The 24,068-nt window shown below is 41.5% G+C and overlaps 1 protein-coding gene across 1 annotated transcript in view; it reads right to left on the bottom strand.

The window, feature by feature from the left end:
• Positions 1-19,763, bottom strand: part of LOC124027244 (V-set and transmembrane domain-containing protein 2-like protein) — a 41,784-nt gene extending 22,021 nt beyond the window's left edge. The window contains exon 1 of the mRNA XM_046339710.1: positions 19,406-19,763. Within this exon, the coding sequence (XP_046195666.1) occupies positions 19,406-19,523 (118 nt within the window). The 5' untranslated portion in view covers positions 19,524-19,763. The remainder of the gene's footprint in view (positions 1-19,405) is intronic.
• Positions 19,764-24,068: the final 4,305 nt, after the last annotated feature.

Below are 24,068 nucleotides of genomic sequence, written 5' to 3'. Positions count from 1 at the left end.
ATACTGGCCACTAAGTCTGACTGAGATAAGTGGTAGAGGCTATTAGTGAGTTTATAATACTGGCCACTAAGGCTGACTGAGATAAGTGGTAGAGGCTATTAGTGAGTTTATAATACTGGCCACTAAGGCTGACTAAGATAAGTGGTAGAGGCTATTAGTGAGTTTATAATACTGGCCACTAAGGCTGACTAAGATAAGTGGTAGAGGCTATTAGTGAGTTTATAATACTGGCCACTAAGGCTGACTAAGATAAGTGGTAGAGGCTATTAGTGAGTTTATAATACTGGCCACTAAGGCTGACTAAGATAAGTGGTAGAGGCTATTAGTGAGTTTATAATACTGGCCACTAAGGCTGACTGAGATAAGTGGTAGAGGCTATTAGTGAGTTTATAATAATGGCCACTAAGTCTGACTGAGATAAGTGGTAGAGGCTATTAGTGAGTTTATAATACTGGCCACTAAGGCTGACTAAGATAAGTGGTAGAGGCTATTAGTGAGTTTATAATACTGGCCACTAAGGCTGACTGAGATAAGTGGTAGAGGCTATTAGTGAGTTTATAATACTGGCCACTAAGGCTGACTAAGATAAGTGGTAGAGGCTATTAGTGAGTTTATAATAATGGCCACTAAGGCTGACTGAGATAAGTGGTAGAGGCTATTAGTGAGTTTATAATAATGGCCACTAAGTCTGACTGAGATAAGTGGTAGAGGCTATTAGTGAGTTTATAATACTGGCCACTAAGGCTGACTGAGATAAGTGGTAGAGGCTATTAGTGAGTTTATAATACTGGCCACTAAGGCTGACTGAGATAAGTGGTAGAGGCTATTAGTGAGTTTATAATACTGGCCACTAAGGCTGACTGAGATAAGTGGTAGAGGCTATTAGTGAGTTTATAATACTGGCCACTAAGGCTGACTGAGATAAGTGGTAGAGGCTATTAGTGAGTTTATAATAATGGCCACTAAGGCTGACTGAGATAAGTGGTAGAGGCTATTAGTGAGTTTATAATAATGGCCACTAAGTCTGACTGAGATAAGTGGTAGAGGCTATTAGTGAGTTTATAATACTGGCCACTAAGGCTGACTGAGATAAGTGGTAGAGGCTATTAGTGAGTTTATAATAATGGCCACTAAGGCTGACTGAGATAAGTGGTAGAGGCTATTAGTGAGTTTATAATAATGGCCACTAAGTCTGACTGAGATAAGTGGTAGAGGCTATTAGTGAGTTTATAATACTGGCCACTAAGGCTGACTGAGATAAGTGGTAGAGGCTATTAGTGAGTTTATAATACTGGCCACTAAGGCTGACTGAGATAAGTGGTAGAGGCTATTAGTGAGTTTATAATACTGGCCACTAAGGCTGACTAAGATAAGTGGTAGAGGCTATTAGTGAGTTTATAATACTGGCCACTAAGGCTGACTAAGATAAGTGGTAGAGGCTATTAGTGAGTTTATAATACTGGCCACTAAGGCTGACTAAGATAAGTGGTAGAGGCTATTAGTGAGTTTATAATACTGGCCACTAAGGCTGACTGAGATAAGTGGTAGAGGCTATTAGTGAGTTTATAATACTGGCCACTAAGGCTGACTGAGATAAGTGGTAGAGGCTATTAGTGAGTTTATAATAATGGCCACTAAGTCTGACTGAGATAAGTGGTAGAGGCTATTAGTGAGTTTATAATACTGGCCACTAAGGCTGACTAAGATAAGTGGTAGAGGCTATTAGTGAGTTTATAATACTGGCCACTAAGGCTGACTGAGATAAGTGGTAGAGGCTATTAGTGAGTTTATAATACTGGCCACTAAGGCTGACTAAGATAAGTGGTAGAGGCTATTAGTGAGTTTATAATAATGGCCACTAAGGCTGACTGAGATAAGTGGTAGAGGCTATTAGTGAGTTTATAATAATGGCCACTAAGTCTGACTGAGATAAGTGGTAGAGGCTATTAGTGAGTTTATAATACTGGCCACTAAGGCTGACTGAGATAAGTGGTAGAGGCTATTAGTGAGTTTATAATACTGGCCACTAAGGCTGACTGAGATAAGTGGTAGAGGCTATTAGTGAGTTTATAATACTGGCCACTAAGGCTGACTGAGATAAGTGGTAGAGGCTATTAGTGAGTTTATAATACTGGCCACTAAGGCTGACTGAGATAAGTGGTAGAGGCTATTAGTGAGTTTATAATAATGGCCACTAAGGCTGACTGAGATAAGTGGTAGAGGCTATTAGTGAGTTTATAATAATGGCCACTAAGTCTGACTGAGATAAGTGGTAGAGGCTATTAGTGAGTTTATAATACTGGCCACTAAGGCTGACTGAGATAAGTGGTAGAGGCTATTAGTGAGTTTATAATAATGGCCACTAAGGCTGACTGAGATAAGTGGTAGAGGCTATTAGTGAGTTTATAATAATGGCCACTAAGTCTGACTGAGATAAGTGGTAGAGGCTATTAGTGAGTTTATAATACTGGCCACTAAGGCTGACTGAGATAAGTGGTAGAGGCTATTAGTGAGTTTATAATACTGGCCACTAAGGCTGACTGAGATAAGTGGTAGAGGCTATTAGTGAGTTTATAATACTGGCCACTAAGGCTGACTAAGATAAGTGGTAGAGGCTATTAGTGAGTTTATAATACTGGCCACTAAGGCTGACTAAGATAAGTGGTAGAGGCTATTAGTGAGTTTATAATACTGGCCACTAAGGCTGACTAAGATAAGTGGTAGAGGCTATTAGTGAGTTTATAATACTGGCCACTAAGGCTGACTAAGATAAGTGGTAGAGGCTATTAGTGAGTTTATAATACTGGCCACTAAGGCTGACTGAGATAAGTGGTAGAGGCTATTAGTGAGTTTATAATAATGGCCACTAAGTCTGACTGAGATAAGTGGTAGAGGCTATTAGTGAGTTTATAATACTGGCCACTAAGGCTGACTAAGATAAGTGGTAGAGGCTATTAGTGAGTTTATAATACTGGCCACTAAGGCTGACTGAGATAAGTGGTAGAGGCTATTAGTGAGTTTATAATACTGGCCACTAAGGCTGACTAAGATAAGTGGTAGAGGCTATTAGTGAGTTTATAATAATGGCCACTAAGGCTGACTGAGATAAGTGGTAGAGGCTATTAGTGAGTTTATAATAATGGCCACTAAGTCTGACTGAGATAAGTGGTAGAGGCTATTAGTGAGTTTATAATACTGGCCACTAAGGCTGACTGAGATAAGTGGTAGAGGCTATTAGTGAGTTTATAATACTGGCCACTAAGGCTGACTGAGATAAGTGGTAGAGGCTATTAGTGAGTTTATAATACTGGCCACTAAGGCTGACTGAGATAAGTGGTAGAGGCTATTAGTGAGTTTATAATACTGGCCACTAAGGCTGACTGAGATAAGTGGTAGAGGCTATTAGTGAGTTTATAATAATGGCCACTAAGGCTGACTGAGATAAGTGGTAGAGGCTATTAGTGAGTTTATAATAATGGCCACTAAGTCTGACTGAGATAAGTGGTAGAGGCTATTAGTGAGTTTATAATACTGGCCACTAAGGCTGACTGAGATAAGTGGTAGAGGCTATTAGTGAGTTTATAATAATGGCCACTAAGGCTGACTGAGATAAGTGGTAGAGGCTATTAGTGAGTTTATAATAATGGCCACTAAGTCTGACTGAGATAAGTGGTAGAGGCTATTAGTGAGTTTATAATACTGGCCACTAAGGCTGACTGAGATAAGTGGTAGAGGCTATTAGTGAGTTTATAATACTGGCCACTAAGGCTGACTGAGATAAGTGGTAGAGGCTATTAGTGAGTTTATAATACTGGCCACTAAGTCTGACTGAGATAAGTGGTAGAGGCTATTAGTGAGTTTATAATACTGGCCACTAAGGCTGACTGAGATAAATGGTAGAGGCTATTAGTGAGTTTATAATACTGGCCACTAAGGCTGACTGAGATAAGTGGTAGAGGCTATTAGTGAGTTTATAATACTGGCCACTAAGTCTGACTGAGATAAGTGGTAGAGGCTATTAGTGAGTTTATAATACTGGCCACTAAGGCTGACTGAGATAAGTGGTAGAGGCTATTAGTGAGTTTATAATACTGGCCACTAAGGCTGACTGAGATAAATGGTAGAGGCTATTAGTGAGTTTATAATACTGGCCACTAAGGCTGACTGAGATAAGTGATAGAGGCTATTAGTGAGTTTATAATACTGGCCACTAAGGCTGACTGAGATAAGTGGTAGAGGCTATTAGTGAGTTTATAATACTGGCCACTAAGGCTGACTGAGATAAATGGTAGAGGCTATTAGTGAGTTTATAATACTGGCCACTAAGTCTGACTGAGATAAGTGGTAGAGGCTATTAGTGAGTTTATAATACTGACCACTAAGTCTGACTGAGATAAGTGGTAGAGGCTATTAGTGAGTTTATAATACTGGCCACTAAGGCTGACTGAGATAAATGGTAGGGGTTATTAAGTGCGATTTTCAACTGATCAGATACTGGCCACTAAGACTGACTGAGATGAGTGGAGGTTATTAGTGCTTTCTTCAACTGATCAGAGATCAGATATTTGCCAGAGAGGCTAACGCTAGGCCAGATACTATAGGTGCTCTGGTGTTAGATTAATTAGCATTAGCCTGCCACAATCCACTCATTCCTACTAATGGGAGTTCGGTGGCTTTAACTAACACTGCTACTGTGTGGGGTCAGAGCAGAGGAAGTTAAGAAGGAGTTACATGTGCTTTAAGCCCTGTTTTGAAATAAGCTCTTCTGGTCATTATTGGTTTTGTCGTGATCAATATGGTTATTGTATTTCATAGCAATGTAAAACACCATGTAGGTGGGTCCAATCTAAAAAATAAGCAGGGTTGGGCCTGGTTAGTACTTGGATGGGATGACCACATGTTATTATAGTTTGATTATGGTGTAAGGCTCTTGATTGTAGCTAATATCTAACCTAATATTTTTCAATCAAAATAGCACTGCCTACACACCCACACATAAATACATACAGTGCATTCAGAAAGTATTCAGACCCCTTGACTTTTTCAACATTTTGTTACGTTACAGCCTTATTCTAAAATGGAATAAATCGTTTTCCCCCCTCATCTATCAACACACAATACCCCATAAGGAAAAAGCAAAAACAGGTTTAGTCATTTTTGCAAATGTATATAAAACAAATAAAGATCGCATTTACATAAGTAATCAGACCATTTACTCACTACTTAATTGAAGCACCGTTGGCAGCGATTACACCATTTTCTTGGGTATGACGCTACAAGCTTGGCACACCTGTATGTGTGGAGTTACTCCCATTCTTCTCTGCAGATTCTCTCAAGCTCTGTCAGGCTGGATGGGGAGTGTCGCTGCACAGTTATTTTCAGATCTCTCCAGTTGTTCAATCGGGTTCAAGTCTGGGCTCTGGCTGGGACACTCAAGGACATTCAGAGACGTCACTTCTGCATCGTCTTGGCTGTGTGCTTAGGGTTGTTGGCCTGTTGGAAGGTGAACCTTCGCCCCAGTCTGAGGTCCTGAGCGCTCTGGAACAGGTTTTCATCAAGGATTTCTCTGTACTTAGCTCCGTTCATCTTTCCCCTCTATCCTGACTAGTCTCCCAGTCCCTGCCGCTGAAAAACATCCCCACAGCATTATGCTGCCACCTCCATGCTTCACCGTAGGGATAGTGCCAGGTTTTCTCCAGACGTGACACTTGGCACTCAGGCCAAAGAGTTCAATCGGTTTCATCAGACCAGAGAATCTTGCTTCTCATGGTCTGAGAGTCCTTTAGGTGCCTTTTGGCAAACTCCAACGAGTCTGTAATGAGCCTTTTATTGAGAAGTGGCTTCTGTCTGGTCAATCTACCATAAAGGCCTGATTGGTGTAGTAAGTAAGTTAAGAACAAATTCTTATTTACAACGGCGGCGCCGCCGGCCAAACCCGGAAGCCGTTGGGTCAATTGTGCGCCGACCTTGGGACTCCCAATCATGGTAGGTTGTGATACACCCTGGAATTGAACCAGGGTCTGTAGTGACGCCTCAAGCACTGAGATGAAGTGCTGTGCCACTCGGGAGCCCCAAGTGCTGCGCCCTTCTCCCCCCGATTGCTCAGTTTGGCCGGGTGGCCAGCTCTAGGATGAGTCTTGATGGTTCCAAAATTCTTCCATTTAAGAATGATGGAGGCCACTGTGTTCTTGGGGAGCTTCAAGTCTACAGAAATGTTTTGGTATCCTTCCCCAGATCTGTGCCTCGACACAATCCTGTCTCAGCGCTCTACAGATAATCCCTTTGACCTCGTGGCTTGGTTTTTCCTCTGACATGCACTGTCAACAGTGGGACCTTATATAGACAGGTGTGTGCCTTTCTAAATCATGTCCAATCAATTTAATTTACAGGTGGACACCAATCAAGTTGAAGAAACATCTCAAGGATGATCAATGGAAGCATGAGCTCAATTTCGAGTGTCATTTTTTTATGAATTTGCTAAAATTACAAAAAAAACGTTTTTGCTTTGACATTATGGGGTAGTGTGTAGATTGATGAGGGGACAAATAATTGAATCCATTGTAGAATAAGGCTGTGACGTAACAAAATGTGAAAAAAGTCAAGGGCTCTGAATACTTTCCGAATGCACTGTATACCCACAAACTCACTCACTCACAAACACCTTAACACTCACCCACCCACCCACTCACCCACATCAACACTTCTTCATGCTGAGCACACACACTCTATCCACAACACATGCCCAAATCATCACCACTAACAAATCATGCTCGGACAAGGAGCTCTGCCTCTTTCTCTCTCCCAGTCTCCCTGCCTTATCGACCTGACAGTTGTCAAATTGCCTTGCAGCTCAGTATGCAGGCTTCTCTTCCAGCTGCCTATGAAACATGACTTGTTGACAAACAGGCTATATCCCAAGGTGCTTTGTGCCAATATTAGGTTCTGACAGGCCTGCTCAGCAAATATCTGACATGTTCATGACTTAAATCAAATTAGTGTGGTGGGAAAATCAATCCGCTAAATTTAGCTGGACGTTAAAACAACATGGCTCATACATCCAGTCTGCTTCAATGGCAACTCGCCGCTGAGAACGAGCACAGAAAACAAGCGGAAACATTTGAATTTCAATACTGTTGAAGGAAAGTCTGCAGTCATGAATTTGAGATTTTAAAAAACACCACCTTTGTGGTATTTTGTACCACCAGAAAAATAATCCAAGGAGGGAGAGCATTGTCTAACTTGACCCATTCTTTTTCAGTTAACTTGAAAATTGCAATACTCAGCCTTGCTAGCCAACAACTTTAAATTTGATAGATGGTGCAGATCCGAGCATGAAACTAATAAAGGCAGTGGTGTTATAATCCTCCCCCGGCAATGGCAGACGATGCTCGTTTGAAGATGCAGCACATGCATTTTTAAACGCCCTACGCACACATGTAGTTGTTCACTGTATTGCTTGGAGTGCTACTGCCGGCTGCTGTCGACTGAAGCCTCATTAAAAATGAAAAGGGGAGAAATAATGAAATAAAATGGAAAGTGCCGTAGGTAAATAAATATATAAACAAATTAATATATACGTATATAGCGCAATCTCAAGAGACCCTACTCCATATATTCGCTTCCTCCTCCCAGTGAGTCCAACATGAAATGAGATGGATAAATCCAGATAGTGATCCGTCAATCTTTTTTTCTTTCATTCTCTTTCATTCTCTTTCTTTCTTGTCTCTCTCTCTTTCTCTGTCAGACTCTCCAAAGGGAATTGAATGAGTTAGGCCGAATCACAGGAGTCTAATTAGCATGGGCAAAAGCCCATGGCTAATAAGTGTCTCTCCACAGCAAAGAGAGAGTGTGTGTTTGTGTGTGCGTGTTGTTTGGTCGAGTGGGAGTCTGGAACTGAGAATCAGAGGCCTAATCAGGCTAAAGACAGACAACAGTGGGGTTGGGGAGGGGGGGTTGCACCGTGTTGTCCACTCATTCTCTCTATCCATTCACCACTCCCCGTTCTGCTTCCTTTCTCACACTTGCTTTCTGTCGAAAGGCCTAAATAGTCCTCCGCAGCCAAAAGAGTGTAGGGACTGAGTCACTGGGCCGTTCCAATCTCTTCGCCTTTGTGTGTAGTTACTGTGCTTGCAACTTTATAATAAACTTGAAGAATCTCTGAAGCTTAATTTGCATGCAGATCCTGTAGTAATATGACATAATAAGTAATTACTTATTACAGAGGTAGTTACCATATTATGATAACTACCTCTGTAATAAGTCATTACTTATTATTACATAGTAGTCAGTCTTATACCTGCAGAGTGGGATTTAGGAGCACCATTATCCCACACTTAAATACACTGAGAGGATGTGAGTGATACACGGCGTAAAGTATTTGATGTAAGAGCAGTGCCTGGAAACAGTGGGGGAAACAATCTTGCCATTAAGTGAAAAAAAATTGATATTGAAATGTACCAACCTGAGGTGAAAGACTGTAAAATCAAAGGGTCATTGACTCATCGCTTTGTGTCACATCCAGAGGCTGAGAGACAGAAAATAGATACATGAAGCTATAAGAAAAGAGATATACACTGAGTGTACAAAACGTTCAGAACACACCTTCCTAAAATTAAGTTGCACCCTCCTTTGCCCTCAGAACAACCTGAATTCGTCGGGGGATGAACCCTACAAGGTGTCGAAAACATTGCACAGGGATGCTGGCCCATTTGGGTGGTGGACCATTCATGATACACACAGGAAACTGTTGAGCGTGAAAAACCCAGCCGCGTTGCAGTTCTTGACACACTGGTGTGCCTGGCACCTATTACCATTACCCCGTTCAAAGGCACTTCAATATTTTGTCTTGCCCATTCACTCTCTGAATGGCACACGTACACAATCCATGTTTCAATTTTCTCAAGGCTTAAAAATCCTTCTTTAACCCATGTCCTCCCCTTCATCTTCACTGATTGAAGTGGATTTAACATGTGACATCAATAAGGGATCATAGCTTTCACCTGGATTCACCTGATCAGTCCATTAAATGGAAAAAGCAGGTGTTCCTAATGTTTTGTACACTCAGTGTCTATCCCAGTTTTCCAGCACAAAGAAACCCTACGTAACCCTGCACCCAGGCGAATGCATATATCCCTTGAGTAGCACCCTTTGGAAATGAAAGATGTGCATTAAAGTGATTAATGAGTTACGGTAGTCAGAAGGGAATAGTTGCTGTAACAAGCTGTTGCTTCTTGTAGATGGGTAATTTATCATATTCAGTGTAGTGTAGTGTAATATTGTGAGGTAAAATTAACAGCTTACAAAACATTAGGAACACCTTTATAATATTGAGTTGCACACCATTGTGTCCTCAGAACAGCCAAAATCCATCGGGGCATGGACTGTACAAGGTGTTGGAAGCGTTCCACAGGGATGTTGGCCTATATTGACTCCAATACTTCCCACAGTTGTGTGAACTTGGCTGGATGTCCTTTAGGTGGTGGACTATTCTTGATAAACACGGGAAACTGTTGAATGTTAAAAGCACTTAAATATTATGTCTTGCTCAATCACCCTCTGAATGGCACACGTACACAATCCATGTCTCAATGCCTCAAGGCTTAAAAATCCTTCTTTAACCAGTCTCCTCCCCTTCATCTATACTGATTGAATTGTTAACAGATGACATCAGTAAGGGATCATAGCTTTCACCTGGATTCACCTGGTCAGGTGTTCCTCATGTTTTGTATTCACAGTGTACATTATATTGTCTATAAACACTTCAAGTAGATAATGTATTTAAATGTATTTGTTGTTGTTAAAGACCAAGAGAAAAACTCCCCTAAAGTATATTATCAACTTGTTATTATCAATAAACCTTTGGATAGAAAAATCTCAATATCACCCTTCTCTAATGTGTTGAGGGATGTCACTGGAATACAGTTGCTGTCGGACATTCATAACCAAAATATGAGAAAAAGTCATAATAATGATAAATAAAAATCTAGTCTGGGAATTCGCTGAGAAGCCAATAAATGCCATGGCAGCTTAAGGTCACCGTCGGGTCGAGCTGGCAGAACCTCCTTGGGGAAATAATGGCTTGTTGCAAGACCTTCAGCCTCCATTCAAGCTGGAAGGTAAAATAATGAAATAAGAATGAGCCGGTAATCAACCGAGGAGCTGTCTGTAGTTGCCGATACTCGGGCCTCAGGAGTGAATTTTTCATAGCCTTGGGGACAGGTGGCTCAGAGGCTATTTCCTCCCTCCTTGCAGTGTATGTGTGTGCGTGTGTCGTACACAGATGTAGCTGCCTGTGTTGACAAGAGTGGCTGGGAGCTAACTGCAGCTCCACATCACTTTTCTCCATCAGAAGACCCTGGGGTACAACGTTGTTGGACTTCATCTCAACACTCTGCCCCTGAGAGGGTTTTTCTGGCACACCTTTTGATGAGCTTAATGGTTGTGCAGTGCAGAATGGTTATACTGCTAGTAATGGACTTAGCATCTAAGTGATGTCTGTCTCTATATCCTTTCCGTTGCCTAAGCTCACATGGTTGTTGAACTCAAATTAGGGTTTGATATTCCGGAATTATTCACAACTTGGATGCCAAGTCCCATGTTCCTCCAGTAAATATCATGCACAGGTATCAGAGAGTCAAATATGAATAATTCCATCTCATGGAACTCCTTTAGTTTATAAAACTATCTCTTTACTAGATGCACGTGAAGGCTTTGGAATGATGGAGTCTTCAAAACCCCTATTTGAGCGAGAGATTCACCAGTTTTGCACAGCGAACCTCTTGAGTTTTGAACCTCAAGGTGAAGCTTTCTACAGCCACGGTGTGAATGAGAATAGATAAGACCTTGCACAAAGCTCAATCCCCCAGGCTCCCTGCTAACTGTCACGTTATGTGGACCTATTCTTCAAAATGTTATACCGCCTGTGATCTTGATTTGCCTAAGACTCCTCTCAACAGATCAAAGGCTCAGAGCATTTCTTTTGATTTTCCCCGCCATTATTCCACTGCCATGTCTAGCCCATACAACTCCGCAGGAACCATAATGTTGCTACACCACATTCAATTGGTAGAGAAGGTAGGGAAGCACCCGCCTATTTCAGAATATGTGTATTGGTCCTACAATACTTGGATGTAGTGGTGTAAAGTACTGAAGTAAAAATACCTTAAAGTACTACCAGAGTAGGTTTTTTTAGGTATCTGTACTTTACTATTTGTATTTTTGAACACTTTTACTTTTACTTCACTACATTCCTCAAAAAATGATGTCCTTTTTACTCCATATATTTTCCCTGAATCCCAAAAGTACTCATTATATTTTCCATACTTAGCAGGACAGAAAAGTGGTTCACTCACTTATCAAGACTACATCCCTTGTCATCCTTACTGCCTCTGATCTGGAGGACTCACTAAACACAAATGCTTCGCTTTGTAAATTATGTCTGCGTGTTGTAGTGTGCCCCTGGCTATCCTTAAATAAATAAAAACAAGAAAATTGTGCCATCTGATTTTCTTATTATAAGCAATTTGAAATGATTTATACTTTCACTTTTGATACTTACGTATATTTAAAACCAAATACTTTTAGACTTTTACTCAAGTAGTATTTTTATGGGTGACTTTCCCTTTTACTTGAGTCATTTTCTATGAAGGTATCTTTACTTTTACTCAAGTATGACAATTGGGTACTTTTTCCACCACTGCTTGGATGACCAACTACCATATTGAAATGTACTGTATGTTTTTGTATTTCTAAATTCCTACATTCTGATTAAATATCAGAAAATGTGACACTGGCGACGTAGACTTCTTCCTGGTATCAGACTAACACTTCGATAGTAAATATTTCTCAACAATTCATGTTCTAAAAACAGTCTATTTCTTCCACAGAAAGTCATCTATAAAACCAGGGTTTCCATTTGTACAGGATATTTGTTATGGATCTTATTTATCTCGCGTCCAGCATAAAGACACAGAGCCGTTGAGCAAAAAGACAGTACGAAGGCCTCTGCAACAGCATCTCAAACAGCAAAGGGTTAGGCAATGGAAAGAAGGCTTCATCACTGTGCCACACAACACTTTGCAATGAGCTGGAGGCAGTCTGCATTATGAAAACATATACTTCATTGTTTGAAACCTGAATGTTTTACTACATATTATGAGGCTTGCTGTTTCAAAGTCTAGCCAAAATCGTATCAAATTAATGATTTTATATAAACGTTAATTCATTGTCCAGTAGCCAATGTACAATCCTAGTAATATAAGCAACCCATGCTAGTTGTTGCATATTAGATCTCCCCTCCCTCTTTTCAAAATGTTATAATGGATATTTAAATCTGTCACATTTAACTGCTGGCATGTGCTGTGCTCTTTTTACAAAGGTGTATCCCGCTAATTACATTAGGGGAACGGACATTCACACGTAGCCTATTGCCTTGTATGCATTGCTGCACATATAATGTGAAGAAATAATAGTTGATCAACATTTTAAGCTAAACGTTCTGATCTGTTGCATCAGACTCATTACTTCTTTACAGCCTAGGCCGACTGGTTGTATGAATGTGGGATCTATCGTCCCATAGTTGTCCCAGAGTCGGTTAGGAATAGGCCATTTCTTTCTCGACAAGCTGACCAATAGAATAGGTAAACTTTTCTACTATGGGGAATAGTAGATTGACATAGGCAAATTATTTTGCTGTTTGTTACTCTTCTTATTGGCTGAGGAAAAGTACATTTTATTCTAGAATGTTCAACGTACGCATCAGAATTCGGCAAGAAGGACCGCACATTTTTGCATCCTCGACTTGCATGTTCTGTTAATAGGAATTACCATAATCTAAATGTGATTTCTTTCATTCTGAGCCCTTATCAGGTTACGCAACGTCTCAAATGTCCGGTAAATTAAAATGCTGCTGGTCAAATGTCTGGCATCACATTTTCCTAAGAGAAAACCTATATCATACAGTCATAAAGTCTTAGAGAACTATTTGTGTGTAGAATTATTGTGGATTGATGCTTTAAAGTTCAGTCTTAAATACAAAGCGAAGCTCTCACTTCCTGTCATTCCTCTCCACTCACCCACCAGGTCTCTGACATCACCCTCTGCTGTGACAGTGGGAGTGTCCAATCTGTTGGCCCCTCCCTCACAGCCAGAGTCATATTCAATTAATGCCAAAGAAAACTGCATTATGAATTCATACAGTATGCCCAGACTGTAAATTTAGTGTAAATACCAATTACATGGTGAAACCATGGTGGTCCCGTGTGGCTCAGTTGGTAGAGCATGGCGCTTGCAACACCAGGGCTGTGAGTTTGATTCACATGGGGGCCCAGTAAGGAAATGTATGGACTCACGACGGTAAGTAGCTCTGGTCAGGTTGTATAGGCCTACAGATGTTTTTTGAGATACCTCTACATTATACATCTACATTTTTGCAGTGGCTGCCACGATTTAGCAGCGGCGGTGCGCCACTGCTTCATGCAAATAGGGGAAACTGCTTCCAGGTACACATGGAGACGCACTCTATATTGTTTTCTACCTTGTTTGTCTCTATACAACCTTCCAAGACCTGAACCTGTGAGATTGACAGGGTCAAAGCAGACCTAGACACGTGTCAAAGAAACCAGGTGTTGTTAGACCTGACAACTTCACCTTGCCTTCCAATGCCAGACAATGTTCCACCTAGATGCACAGGTGTTAGACCTACATATCTGTACATGGGCTAAGCAGGGGACCAAGCAGGGGCAACGGCGCCACGGACGAATGTTCTCATCTGGGGCTGAGCCTGGGCCAAGTCTAACAAGTGCTTTCTGGAACACTGCATGGGCTTCTGTAATCTACATGAAGGCACAACTCCCAAGCATCTGGGGAATATATCAACCCACCAGTGTTTGGGCTGATAGAAAACCTCCCATAGGGATTACATAACCCCAAAGGGATGCAGCTCTATTTTCTGTTGGGAGACACAATCTCATCCAGGAGGGAAACAAAAGGCTATTTTTCCAGGTCTCCAAACGGAGAACATCATTCACGCAAAACTGAAAGCGAGAGCCACCACATTTAATCATGGAAAGAGGTCTGGGAATATGGCCGAATACAAACAGTGTAGTTATTCCCTCGCAAGGCAATCAAACATGCAAAATGTTGGTATAGGGACAAAGTGGAGTCGCAATTCAATGGCTCAGACAGGAGACGTATGTGGCAGGGTCTGCAGGCAATCACTGACAACAAAAAGAAAACCAGCCACATCACAGACACCGGCGTCTTGCTTCCAGACAAACTAAACACCTTCTTTGCCTGCTTTGAGGATAACAACCAACACTAAGGACTGTGGACTGTGGGCCCTGCCTCTCCTTCTCCCTTGCCGACGTGAGTAAGACATTTAAACGTGTTAACCCTTGCAGGGCTGTCGGCATCCCTAACCGCATCCTTAGAGCATGCGCAGACAAGCTGGCTGGTGTGTTTATGGACATATTCAACCTCTCCTTATCCAAGTCTGTTGTCCCCACATGCTTCAAAGATGGCCACCATTGGTCCTGTACTAAAGAAGGCAAAGGTAATTGAACTAAATGACTATAGCTCCATAGCACTCCCTTCTGTCATTATGAAGTGCTTTGAGAGACTAGTCAAGAATCATATCACCTCCACCTTACCTGCCACCCTAGACCCACTTCAAATTGAATACCGTCCCAATAGGTCCACAGACGGTGCAATCGCCATCATACTGCATACTGCCCTATCCAATCTGGACAAGAGGAATACCTATGTAAGAATGCTGTTCATTGACTACAGCTCAGCATTCAACACCATAGTACCCTCCAAGCTCATCATTAAACTTGATGCCCTGGGTCTTAACCCCGCCCTGTGCAATTGGGTCCTAGGCTTCCTGACGGGCCGCCCACAGGTGCTGAAGATAGGACCCCCCTTTCCACATCAACGGAACAGCAGTGGAGAAGGTGGAAAGTTTTAAGTTCCTCGGCGTACACATCACAGACAAACTGAAATGGTCTACCCACACAACAGCGCCACAGGAGGCTGAAGATATTTGGCTTGTCACCTAAAACCCTCAAACTTTTACAGATGCACAATTGAGAGCATCCTGTCAGGCTGTATCACTGCCTGGTACGGCAACTGCACGGCCCACAACCGCAAGAGTCTCCAGAGGGTGGTGGGGTCTGCACAACACATCACCGGGGGCAAACTACCTGCCTTCCAGGACACCTACAGAACCCAATGTCACAGGAAGGACAGAAAGATCTTCAAGGGAAACAACCACCCGAGCCACTGCCTGTTCACCCTGCTACCATACAGAAGGTGAGGTCTGTACAGGTGCATCAAAGCTGGGACAGAGAGACTGAAAAACAGCTTCTATCTCAAGGCCATCAGACTGTTAAACAGCCATCACTAACACAGAGAGGCTGCTGCCTACATACAGACTTGAAATAAATGGATCACTAGTCACTTTAATAATGCCACTTTAATAATGTTTACATATCTTGCATTACTCATCTCATATGTATATACTGTATATTATACAATCTATTGCATCTTGCCTATGTCGCTCGGTCATCGCTCATCCATGTATTTATATGCATATATTCTTATTCCATCCCTTTACTTAGATTTGTGTGTATTAGGTAGTTGTTGAATTGTTGGATTACTGTTAGATATTACTGCACTGTCGGAACTAGAAGCACAACTATTCCGCTACCCTCGCAATAACATGTGCTAACCATGAGACCAATAAAATTTGATTTGAGTACAATCTGAGTTATAGCTATGCCCTTTTATGAAATCCCCCCCTGAGCCATTCTCTTTTGTGGATGGTAAGATGTAGACTGTGGAGAGAACATCACAGTTAAACTCCATTTTAATTAACTCCCTCGGGGAGTGATGCGTGCTAATTGATTTTTCTACCCGTCCAAGATAGTCAATCCATCCAGCACCAGTATACGTCACACTCATTCTTATTGATTTGTGACAGGGAAATGGCAAAAATGCTGTGCCACAATTAGTAAGCTTCTACGGAACTCCATTTTATACTACATGAACAGAAGTATAGAGACACCTGCTCCTTGAACATCTCATTCCAAAATCATGGGCTGTAACAGCCTCCACTCTTCTGGGAAGGCTTTCCACTAGATGTTGGAACATTGCTGCGGGGACTTGCTACCATTCAGCCACAAGAGCATTAGTGATGATTAGTGATGCACTGATGTTGGGCGATAAGGCCTGGCTCGCAGTCTGCGTTCAAATTCATCCCAAAGGTGTTTGAATGGGTTGAGGTCAGGGCTCTGTGTAGGCCAGTCAATATCTTCCACACCAATCTCGACAAACCATTTCTGTATGGACCTTGTTTTGTGTGCAGGGGTAGGAAAGGGCCTTCCCCAAACTGCCCCAGAATATTATTCCTCCTACACCAAACTTTACAGTTGGCACTATGCATGGGTTCAGGTAGCGTTCTCCTTGCACCCGCCAAACCCGGATTTGTCCGTTGGACTGCCAGATGGTTATGAGTGACTCATCACTCCAGAGAATGCGTTTCCACTGCTCCAGAGTCCAATGGCAAGCTTTACACCATTCCAACGGACACTTGGCATTGCGCATGGTGATCTTAGGGTTATGTGCCACTACTCGGCCATGGAAACCCATTTCATGAAGCTTCCAATAAACAGTTCTTGATGTTGCTTCCAGAGGCAGTTTGTAATTCGGTAGCGAGTGTTGCAACCAAGTACAGACAAATTTACACGCTTACAAGCTTCAGCACTCTGCAGTCTCGTTCTGTTAGCTTCTGTAGCCTACCACTTTGCGGCTGAGCCGGTGTTGCTCCTAGACGTTTCCACGACACAATAACAGCACTTACAGTTGACTAGGGAAACTCTAGCAGGGCAGAAATTTGATGAACTTACTTGTTGGAAAGGTGGCATCCCATGACGGTACCACGTTGAAAGTCACTGAGCTCTTCAGTAAGGCCATTCATCTTAAGGCCAAACTACCAATTTTGGCTATGGAGATCGCATGGCTGTGTGCAAATTTGAAGAAGTGTCCACATACTTTTGTATATATAGTGTATGTTTAAGCATGTTGGTAATACTGCTGATAGAGGAATGCATCAACAGATCAGGAAAGTCCATCAATCTTGATAATATCGATTTGTTTATTCAGTTGTTTCTTACCTACTTTTTCTCTATTTTAACAGTGCAATAGGAGCAGCGGTCAGTTGTGATTTAATGTATACGTGTCTCTCTATGTTTTTAGAGTACGCAGTGTGATGGACTGACTGGATTAAATGTTTGTTATGTGACAATGTATGTGTATGTGATCCTTTTAATGGAAGGTGATGCTTAGGGAAAATATCCCTCCTGGATGGACAATATACTTGTATTCTATTCTAACCTAACTTCAGGGTTTCAGGGTAGTGGCCCATGAACATTTTGAAAAAATAAGATAGATCAAGATTGATTTATAAAGATTTAAAACTATTGCTTTCTATAAATAATGGGGCCAATTGTGTGACATTGGGATAGAAATTTCAAAAACAAAAACATGGCCCATAACTCCATTATATAAAGTTGAAGTCGGAAGTTTACATACACCTTAGCCAAATACATTTAAACTCAGTTTTTCACAATTCCTGACATTTAATCCTAGTAAAAAAATCCCTGTTAGGATCACCACTTTATTTTAAGAATATGAAATGTCGGAATAATAGTAGAGAAAATGATTTATTACAGCTTTTATTTCTTTCATCACATTCCCAGTGGGTCAGAAGTTTACATACACTCAATTAGTATTTGGTAACATTGCCTTTAAATTGATTAACTTGGGTTAATTTCTAGGAGACAGAACACGTCTCCTTCCTGAGTGGGATGACACCTGCGTGGTCCCATGGTGTTTATACTTGCATGCTATTGTTTGTGCAGATGAATGTGGTACCTTCAGGCATTTGGAAATTGCTCCCAATGATGAACCAGACTTGTGGAGGTCTACCATTTTTTTCTGAGGTCTTGGCTGATTTCTTTTGATTTTCCCATGATGTCAAGCAAAGAGGCACTGAGTTTGAAGGTAGGCCTGGAAATACATCCACAGGTACACCTCCAATTGACTCAAAAGATGTCAATTAGCCTATCAGAAGCTTCTGAAGCCATGACAATTTTCCAAGCTGTTTAAAGGCACACTAAACTTCTGACCCACTGGAATTGTGATACAGTGAATAATAAGTCTGTAAACAATTGTTGGAAAAATTACTTGTGTCATGCACAAAGTAGATGTCCTAACCAACTTGCCAAAACTATAATTTGTTAACAAGAAGTTTGTGGAGTAATCCTCAACATATCATACCAAGTGTGTTCACACCTGCCATATCTGGGTCTGAACCACCTGCCATATCTGGGTCTGAACCACCTGCCATATCTGGGTCTGAACCACCTGCCATATCTGGGTCTGAACCACCTGCCATTTCTGGGTCTGAACCACCTGCCATTTCTGGGTCTGAACCACCTGCCATTTCTGGGTCTGAACCACCTGCCATTTCTGGGTCTGAACCACCTGCCATTTCTGGGTCTGAACCACCTGCCATATCTGGGTCTGAACCACCTAACATATCTGGGTTTCATACCACCTGCCACAAATCTACAACTCCCTTCCAGAAATATTCTCCTGCCACCAATGTACACCCTTGCCATCCTCGATTTCACAGCAGACAAACTAAGCAAATGGTGGCATCCAGTGTCTCTAGACAATCAATGTACTGTATATCCTCCAACAAACATAAAATGACATGGTTGATTCATAGCTTTGGGACATGAACATCGATTTTCCTCTTACCTGTATTGTTCTGTCAGTAAATTGGTCCAAGATGCACTGCTACCCAACTGGTAATATAATTTACAAAAGCCAACAGCAATTGCTCAAAACAGTTGAGCCAAGTAAAGCATTGTCAGATATGATCTAGCTTGAACTGCCCCTCACAAAATGGCCATTGAGTTCATAAAATTGTATTCTACTGTAGGATACATGTAACAGTTGTTCCAGGTTGATGTCAACTCTTTCACCTTTTCAGTACTAAAACTTGCCATACAAATTATTATTGCATTAATGAACACATCATTCATTTTATAATAATAACCAAGCAATGTTCACGGAGATAGGCTTAACAGTGTAGGGAAGTTATCTTAAAAGCCAATTTCATTTAAAAAAAGTGAATATTGCTGATCTTGTATTTCATTCATGAACTGTGTTTTTTAAATATTCTACAGATATTCATTATTGTAGGGACAAAATTATCTTGTCATAAATTCGTATTCGAAACAATAGCCGCAGATATCATCTCGGCATCAGTCAACCCTGCCCAATCACTCTAGTCGTGAATAATGTATGGCATACATAATTACCGCGACAGTAAACCTACCATTTCCAGATATATGATTGTCCACCTCTGCGGGCACAGCCGGTTTGGAAGCAGCGTTAAGTTGACTATAGAGTCCCATATAATGTAAAATCCCTATTATCACTCGAAATGATCCCATTGTTGTTGTTCTTGTTTCAAGTGGCGGACGAAAATCTCACATTAGGCAGAGCACGTTTACTAACTTGTATCCAATCCGTCCTGGATGACAGTCCCCTCCGAAATGCAAAATAACCCCCGGACAAAAAAGTGCGCTTTACTGCGCAAGGTGTAGACTGACAGTAGCCTGCCCAAATGTATAAGCACTGTTGGTTCTCTGTGCTTCCGACAGCAAGCATCTCCAGTTGAGGCGGACGGAGAAAGGCTTGGAGGTAAGTGCAGCGGCTTGCTGAGAAAGTAAATTAGGCGGAGGGATCTAGAATAATGATACTGTTCTAAACTTTTATGACAAGTCATATTTAGGTATCAGGCTCATACTCATTATACAAAATATATGTTCAATAGTCAAATCCTGTATTGTATTCTTACCTGTCTATAAGTCTTCTGAATTTAGTAGCTAGGCAACTCTCAAGATGGGCAAGGTTTACAATTGCATTTCGCAATTATAGTTGATAGTTATGATCTGTACTACATTGCGTATAGATAAGATTGCATATAGCAATCTATTTATCCATCAGTTTATTTAAGAAGCACCACAACATATCTTCAAATCTGTCAAAATCATTGAGAAATCAAAAGCATTTGAAAATCATTCCGCTATGGTAAGATATACACTGGAGTGTACAAAACATTATGAACGCCAGCTCTTTCCATGACAGACTGACCAGGTGAATCCAGGTGAAAGCTATGCAGTGTAGATGAAGGGGAGGAGATGGGTTAAGGAAAGATTTTTAAGCCTTTAGACAACTGAAACATGGATTGTGTATGTGTCATTCAGAGGGTGAATGGGCAAGACAAAAGATTTAAGTGCCTTTGAAGATGTTAGCTGGTTTGTATGAAGAACTGCAACGCTACTGGGTTTTTCACGCTCAACAGTTTCTCGTGTGTATCAAGAATGGGACAACACCTAAAATACATCCAGCCAACTTGACACATCTGCGGGAAGCATTGGAGTCAACATGGGCCGGTATCCCTGTGGAACACTTTCGACAACTTATAGAGTTCATGCCCGACACGAACTGATGCTGTTCTGAGTGCAAAGGGTGGGTGTGTGTAGGGGGGGGGGGGTGCAACGCAATAGTAGGAAGTTGTTCTTGATGTTTTGTACACTCACTGTATATGTGCTTATATGTGATTGTTTTATTCTCAGCCATACTGTAAGTGGTTTGTTTCCATATGTTACTGTCCTTTTCTGAACCACTGGAGGATTATGTCAACTAACCTGCTGCCTTCATAATTACCACAGGGCATTACAGCATTATTAACCTAGGTCTCTGTGCTACAGCTGTTAGCCTAGCACTGCATGTCCTCCTATGGGTCTCGTATTGGCACGCAGAGAGCTCACAGGCTCTTAATGGACATCAAGATTAAATTAATGCCCTGGAATTTTAATGGTCAAGCTGGCTGGCTACTACTCATAGTGTGGTTGAACATCCACACAGTGCATTAATAAAAGTACACGAGCCTCCATCATACTGAATGAGCTACATCTGGCGAAGCCATCCTCTATACATGTGAATCAAGCAGTAAATCCTTTCTGGTGTAGAAAATGCAAGTGTCTGCTGGTTACTATAGGCTACTGTATAGCCTTGGATGTGTGTGAAAGGTTTAGCAATCTACAGTATGGCTGACAGAACTGCTCAAGCAAACACAATTCCTACAGTCACACACAATGCAAGATCGAGCTTTGAGTGTAGGCCTGCTTACATTACAATTGGAATGTATTGAATGGCCCAACTCTCACTGCAGCGGGAGTGACCTTGGATAACATAGTCTCCTCACAAGTGGCCCAGCCTCTTTATTCCATCTGACATGACATGTGCTATCTGTGAAAGCTTTAAAGCATATTGCAAAAGAAATGTTCCTTGAGTTTTATCCAGTTTCAGTATAGGAATTCACTGAGGAGGTCTAGTTCAAAGCATTTCAGTATAGGAATTCACTGAGGAGGTCTAGTTCAAAGCATTTCAGTATAGGAATTCACTGAGGAGGTCTAGTTCAAAGCATTTCAGTATAGGAATTCACTGAGGAGGTCTAGTTCAAAGCGTATCAGTATAGGAATTCACTGAGGAGGTCTAGTTCAAAGCGTATCAGTATAGGAATTCACTGAGGAGGTCTAGTTCAAAGCATTTCAGTATAGGAATTCACTGAAGAGGTCTAGTTCAAAGCATATCAGTATAGGAATTCACTGAGGTCTAGTTCAAAGTGTTTCAGTGTAGGAATTCACTGAGGAGGTCTAGTTCAAAGTGTTTCAGTGTAGGAATTCACTGAGGAGGTCTAGTTCAAAGTGTTTCAGTGTAGGAATTCACTGAGGAGGTCTAGTTCAAAGCGTTTCAGTGTAGGAATTCACTGAGGAGGTCTAGTTCAAAGCGTTTCAGTGTAGGAATTCACTGAGGAGGTCTAGTTCAAAGCGTTTCAGTGTAGGAATTCACTGAGGAGGTCTAGTTCAAAGCGTTTCAGTGATCAAAAGGGTTGTGGTCAATAGGCAGGCACGAAACAGAAAAAAAGCTCTCTCATTGGACAAGATTAGATATTGACTGAGGCTTGGATACAATATGTGAAAATGAAAATGTATCTGGGTATCAGAGGAGGCTGGTGGGAGGAGCTATAAGAAGACATGCTCATTGTAATGGCTGGAAAGGAATGTATGGAACGCAGTCGTGTAAAGTACTCAATTAAAAATACTTTAAAGTACTACTTAAATTGTTTTTGGGGGTATCTGTACTTTACTTTACTATTAATATTTTTTGACTACTTTTACGTCACTACATTTCGAAAGAAAATTATGTACTTTTTACTCAATACATTTTCCCTGACACCCTAAAATACTCATTACACTTTGAATGCCTCGCAGGACAGGAAATGGGTCTAATGTATACACTTATCAAGAGAACATCCCTGATCATTGCTACTGCCACTGATCTGGAGGACTCACTAAACACATGCTTCATTTGTAAATTATGTCTGAGAGTTAGAGCGTGCCCCTGGCTATCTGTAAATAAATAAAAACTAGAAAATGTGTCTGTCTGTTTTGCTTAATATAAGGAATTTGAAATTATTTATATTTGTACTTTTACTTTTGATACATTTTAGCAATTACATTTACTTTTGATACTTAAGTATATTTAAAACCAAATACTTTTAGACTTTTACTCAAGTAGTTTTTTACCTGGCGACTTTCACTTTTACTTGAGTCATTTTCTATTAAGGGTATCTTTACTTTTACTCAAGTATGACAATTGGGTACTTTTTCCACCACTGATGGAACGGAGTAAAACATGTGGTTTCCAAATGTTTGATGTGTTTCAAACCGTTCCAAATATTCAATTTCCAGCCATTACAATGAGCCCATCCTCCTATATCTCCTCTGCTGGTTATTTCCAGGTGCTGTGTAAGGATTCAACATTCTCTTTTTAAAAGTTCAACAAATTCAACAAACAAACCTGCTTGTTGTCAAAGTATACCACAGTTGATCAAATGAACAGTTAATAACTAATAATGAGACTAATAGCCAGCTATGTGTCTGGGTCTTCAAGAGAGTGTAATCTAGCCTCACTTAATATTCAGACCTCGCACTGATTTGTTTTTTTCTTAAGAGGATACTTAATTACCATTAGCAGTAAGGGGGACTATTTCTCCTGTTGACAAAGCACCACAATGTTCCACTCAGGGGCAGACTGCTAGGAACATAGTTGTGGAGTTCCGGAAAATGCTGCAGTTGGTAATTGTCATGTTTGTCATTTATTATCATGTCTTGTCCCTGTGCTCCCCATGCTATTCGTTTCCCTCTGCTGGTCTTATTTGGTTCGTTCCCTTTTTCTATCCCTATTCTCCCCCTCCCTCTCTCTCCTCTCTCTATCGGTCTTTCCTGCTCCCAGCTGTTCCTATTCCCCTAATCATTTTAGTCTTCCCACAAATGTTTTTCCGATCCTTTCCCTGATTAGAGTCCCTATTTATTCCTTTGTGTTCCGTTCTATCCTGGAAATCCTTGTGTTTTCACCATGCTGTGAATAAGTCATGTCCTGTCGTGTTTTTGCTGTGATTGTTCAAGTCCTGTCGTGTTTTTTTGCCTTCATCAGATGCTGCGTGTGAGCAGGTGTCTCTTTAGGCCTGCGCCTACCCGAAGCGACCTGCAGTCTGTGGCCGCTTCTCCAGTTATTTCCCCTCTACAAGTCTAGAGGATTTCTGTTATTTGTTTGGACTTAAATAAACTCTGTTTCTGTTAAGTCTTCTCCCCAGGAGCTCCACTTCACCTGCATAACAGAAGGAAGTGGACCCAGCGACTTCAGCTCCAGGCTGCACTGCCAGGAGCTTTCGGGGACACGTGCAGGAATTGTCTGCTGGCTTGCCGTGGAGAACATTTCCGACCTCTGGACAGTTCCAGAGTCTACGTCTCGTGCCACCTGTTACTTCCTGGCCTGCCGAGCCTCCAGAACCTGGGTTAATAACCCACCTTGCTACTCCGGGCAGCCCACTGAGTGCCGCTCCTTTCTCACGCAGTGTGAGATTG

The sequence above is a fragment of the Oncorhynchus gorbuscha genome, linkage group LG03 (assembly GCF_021184085.1).
Source record: "Oncorhynchus gorbuscha isolate QuinsamMale2020 ecotype Even-year linkage group LG03, OgorEven_v1.0, whole genome shotgun sequence".
Classification (NCBI taxonomy): domain Eukaryota; kingdom Metazoa; phylum Chordata; class Actinopteri; order Salmoniformes; family Salmonidae; genus Oncorhynchus; species Oncorhynchus gorbuscha.
Note: the sequence above shows the minus strand (reverse complement) of the source record. Positions and strands in the feature narration are given on the sequence as shown.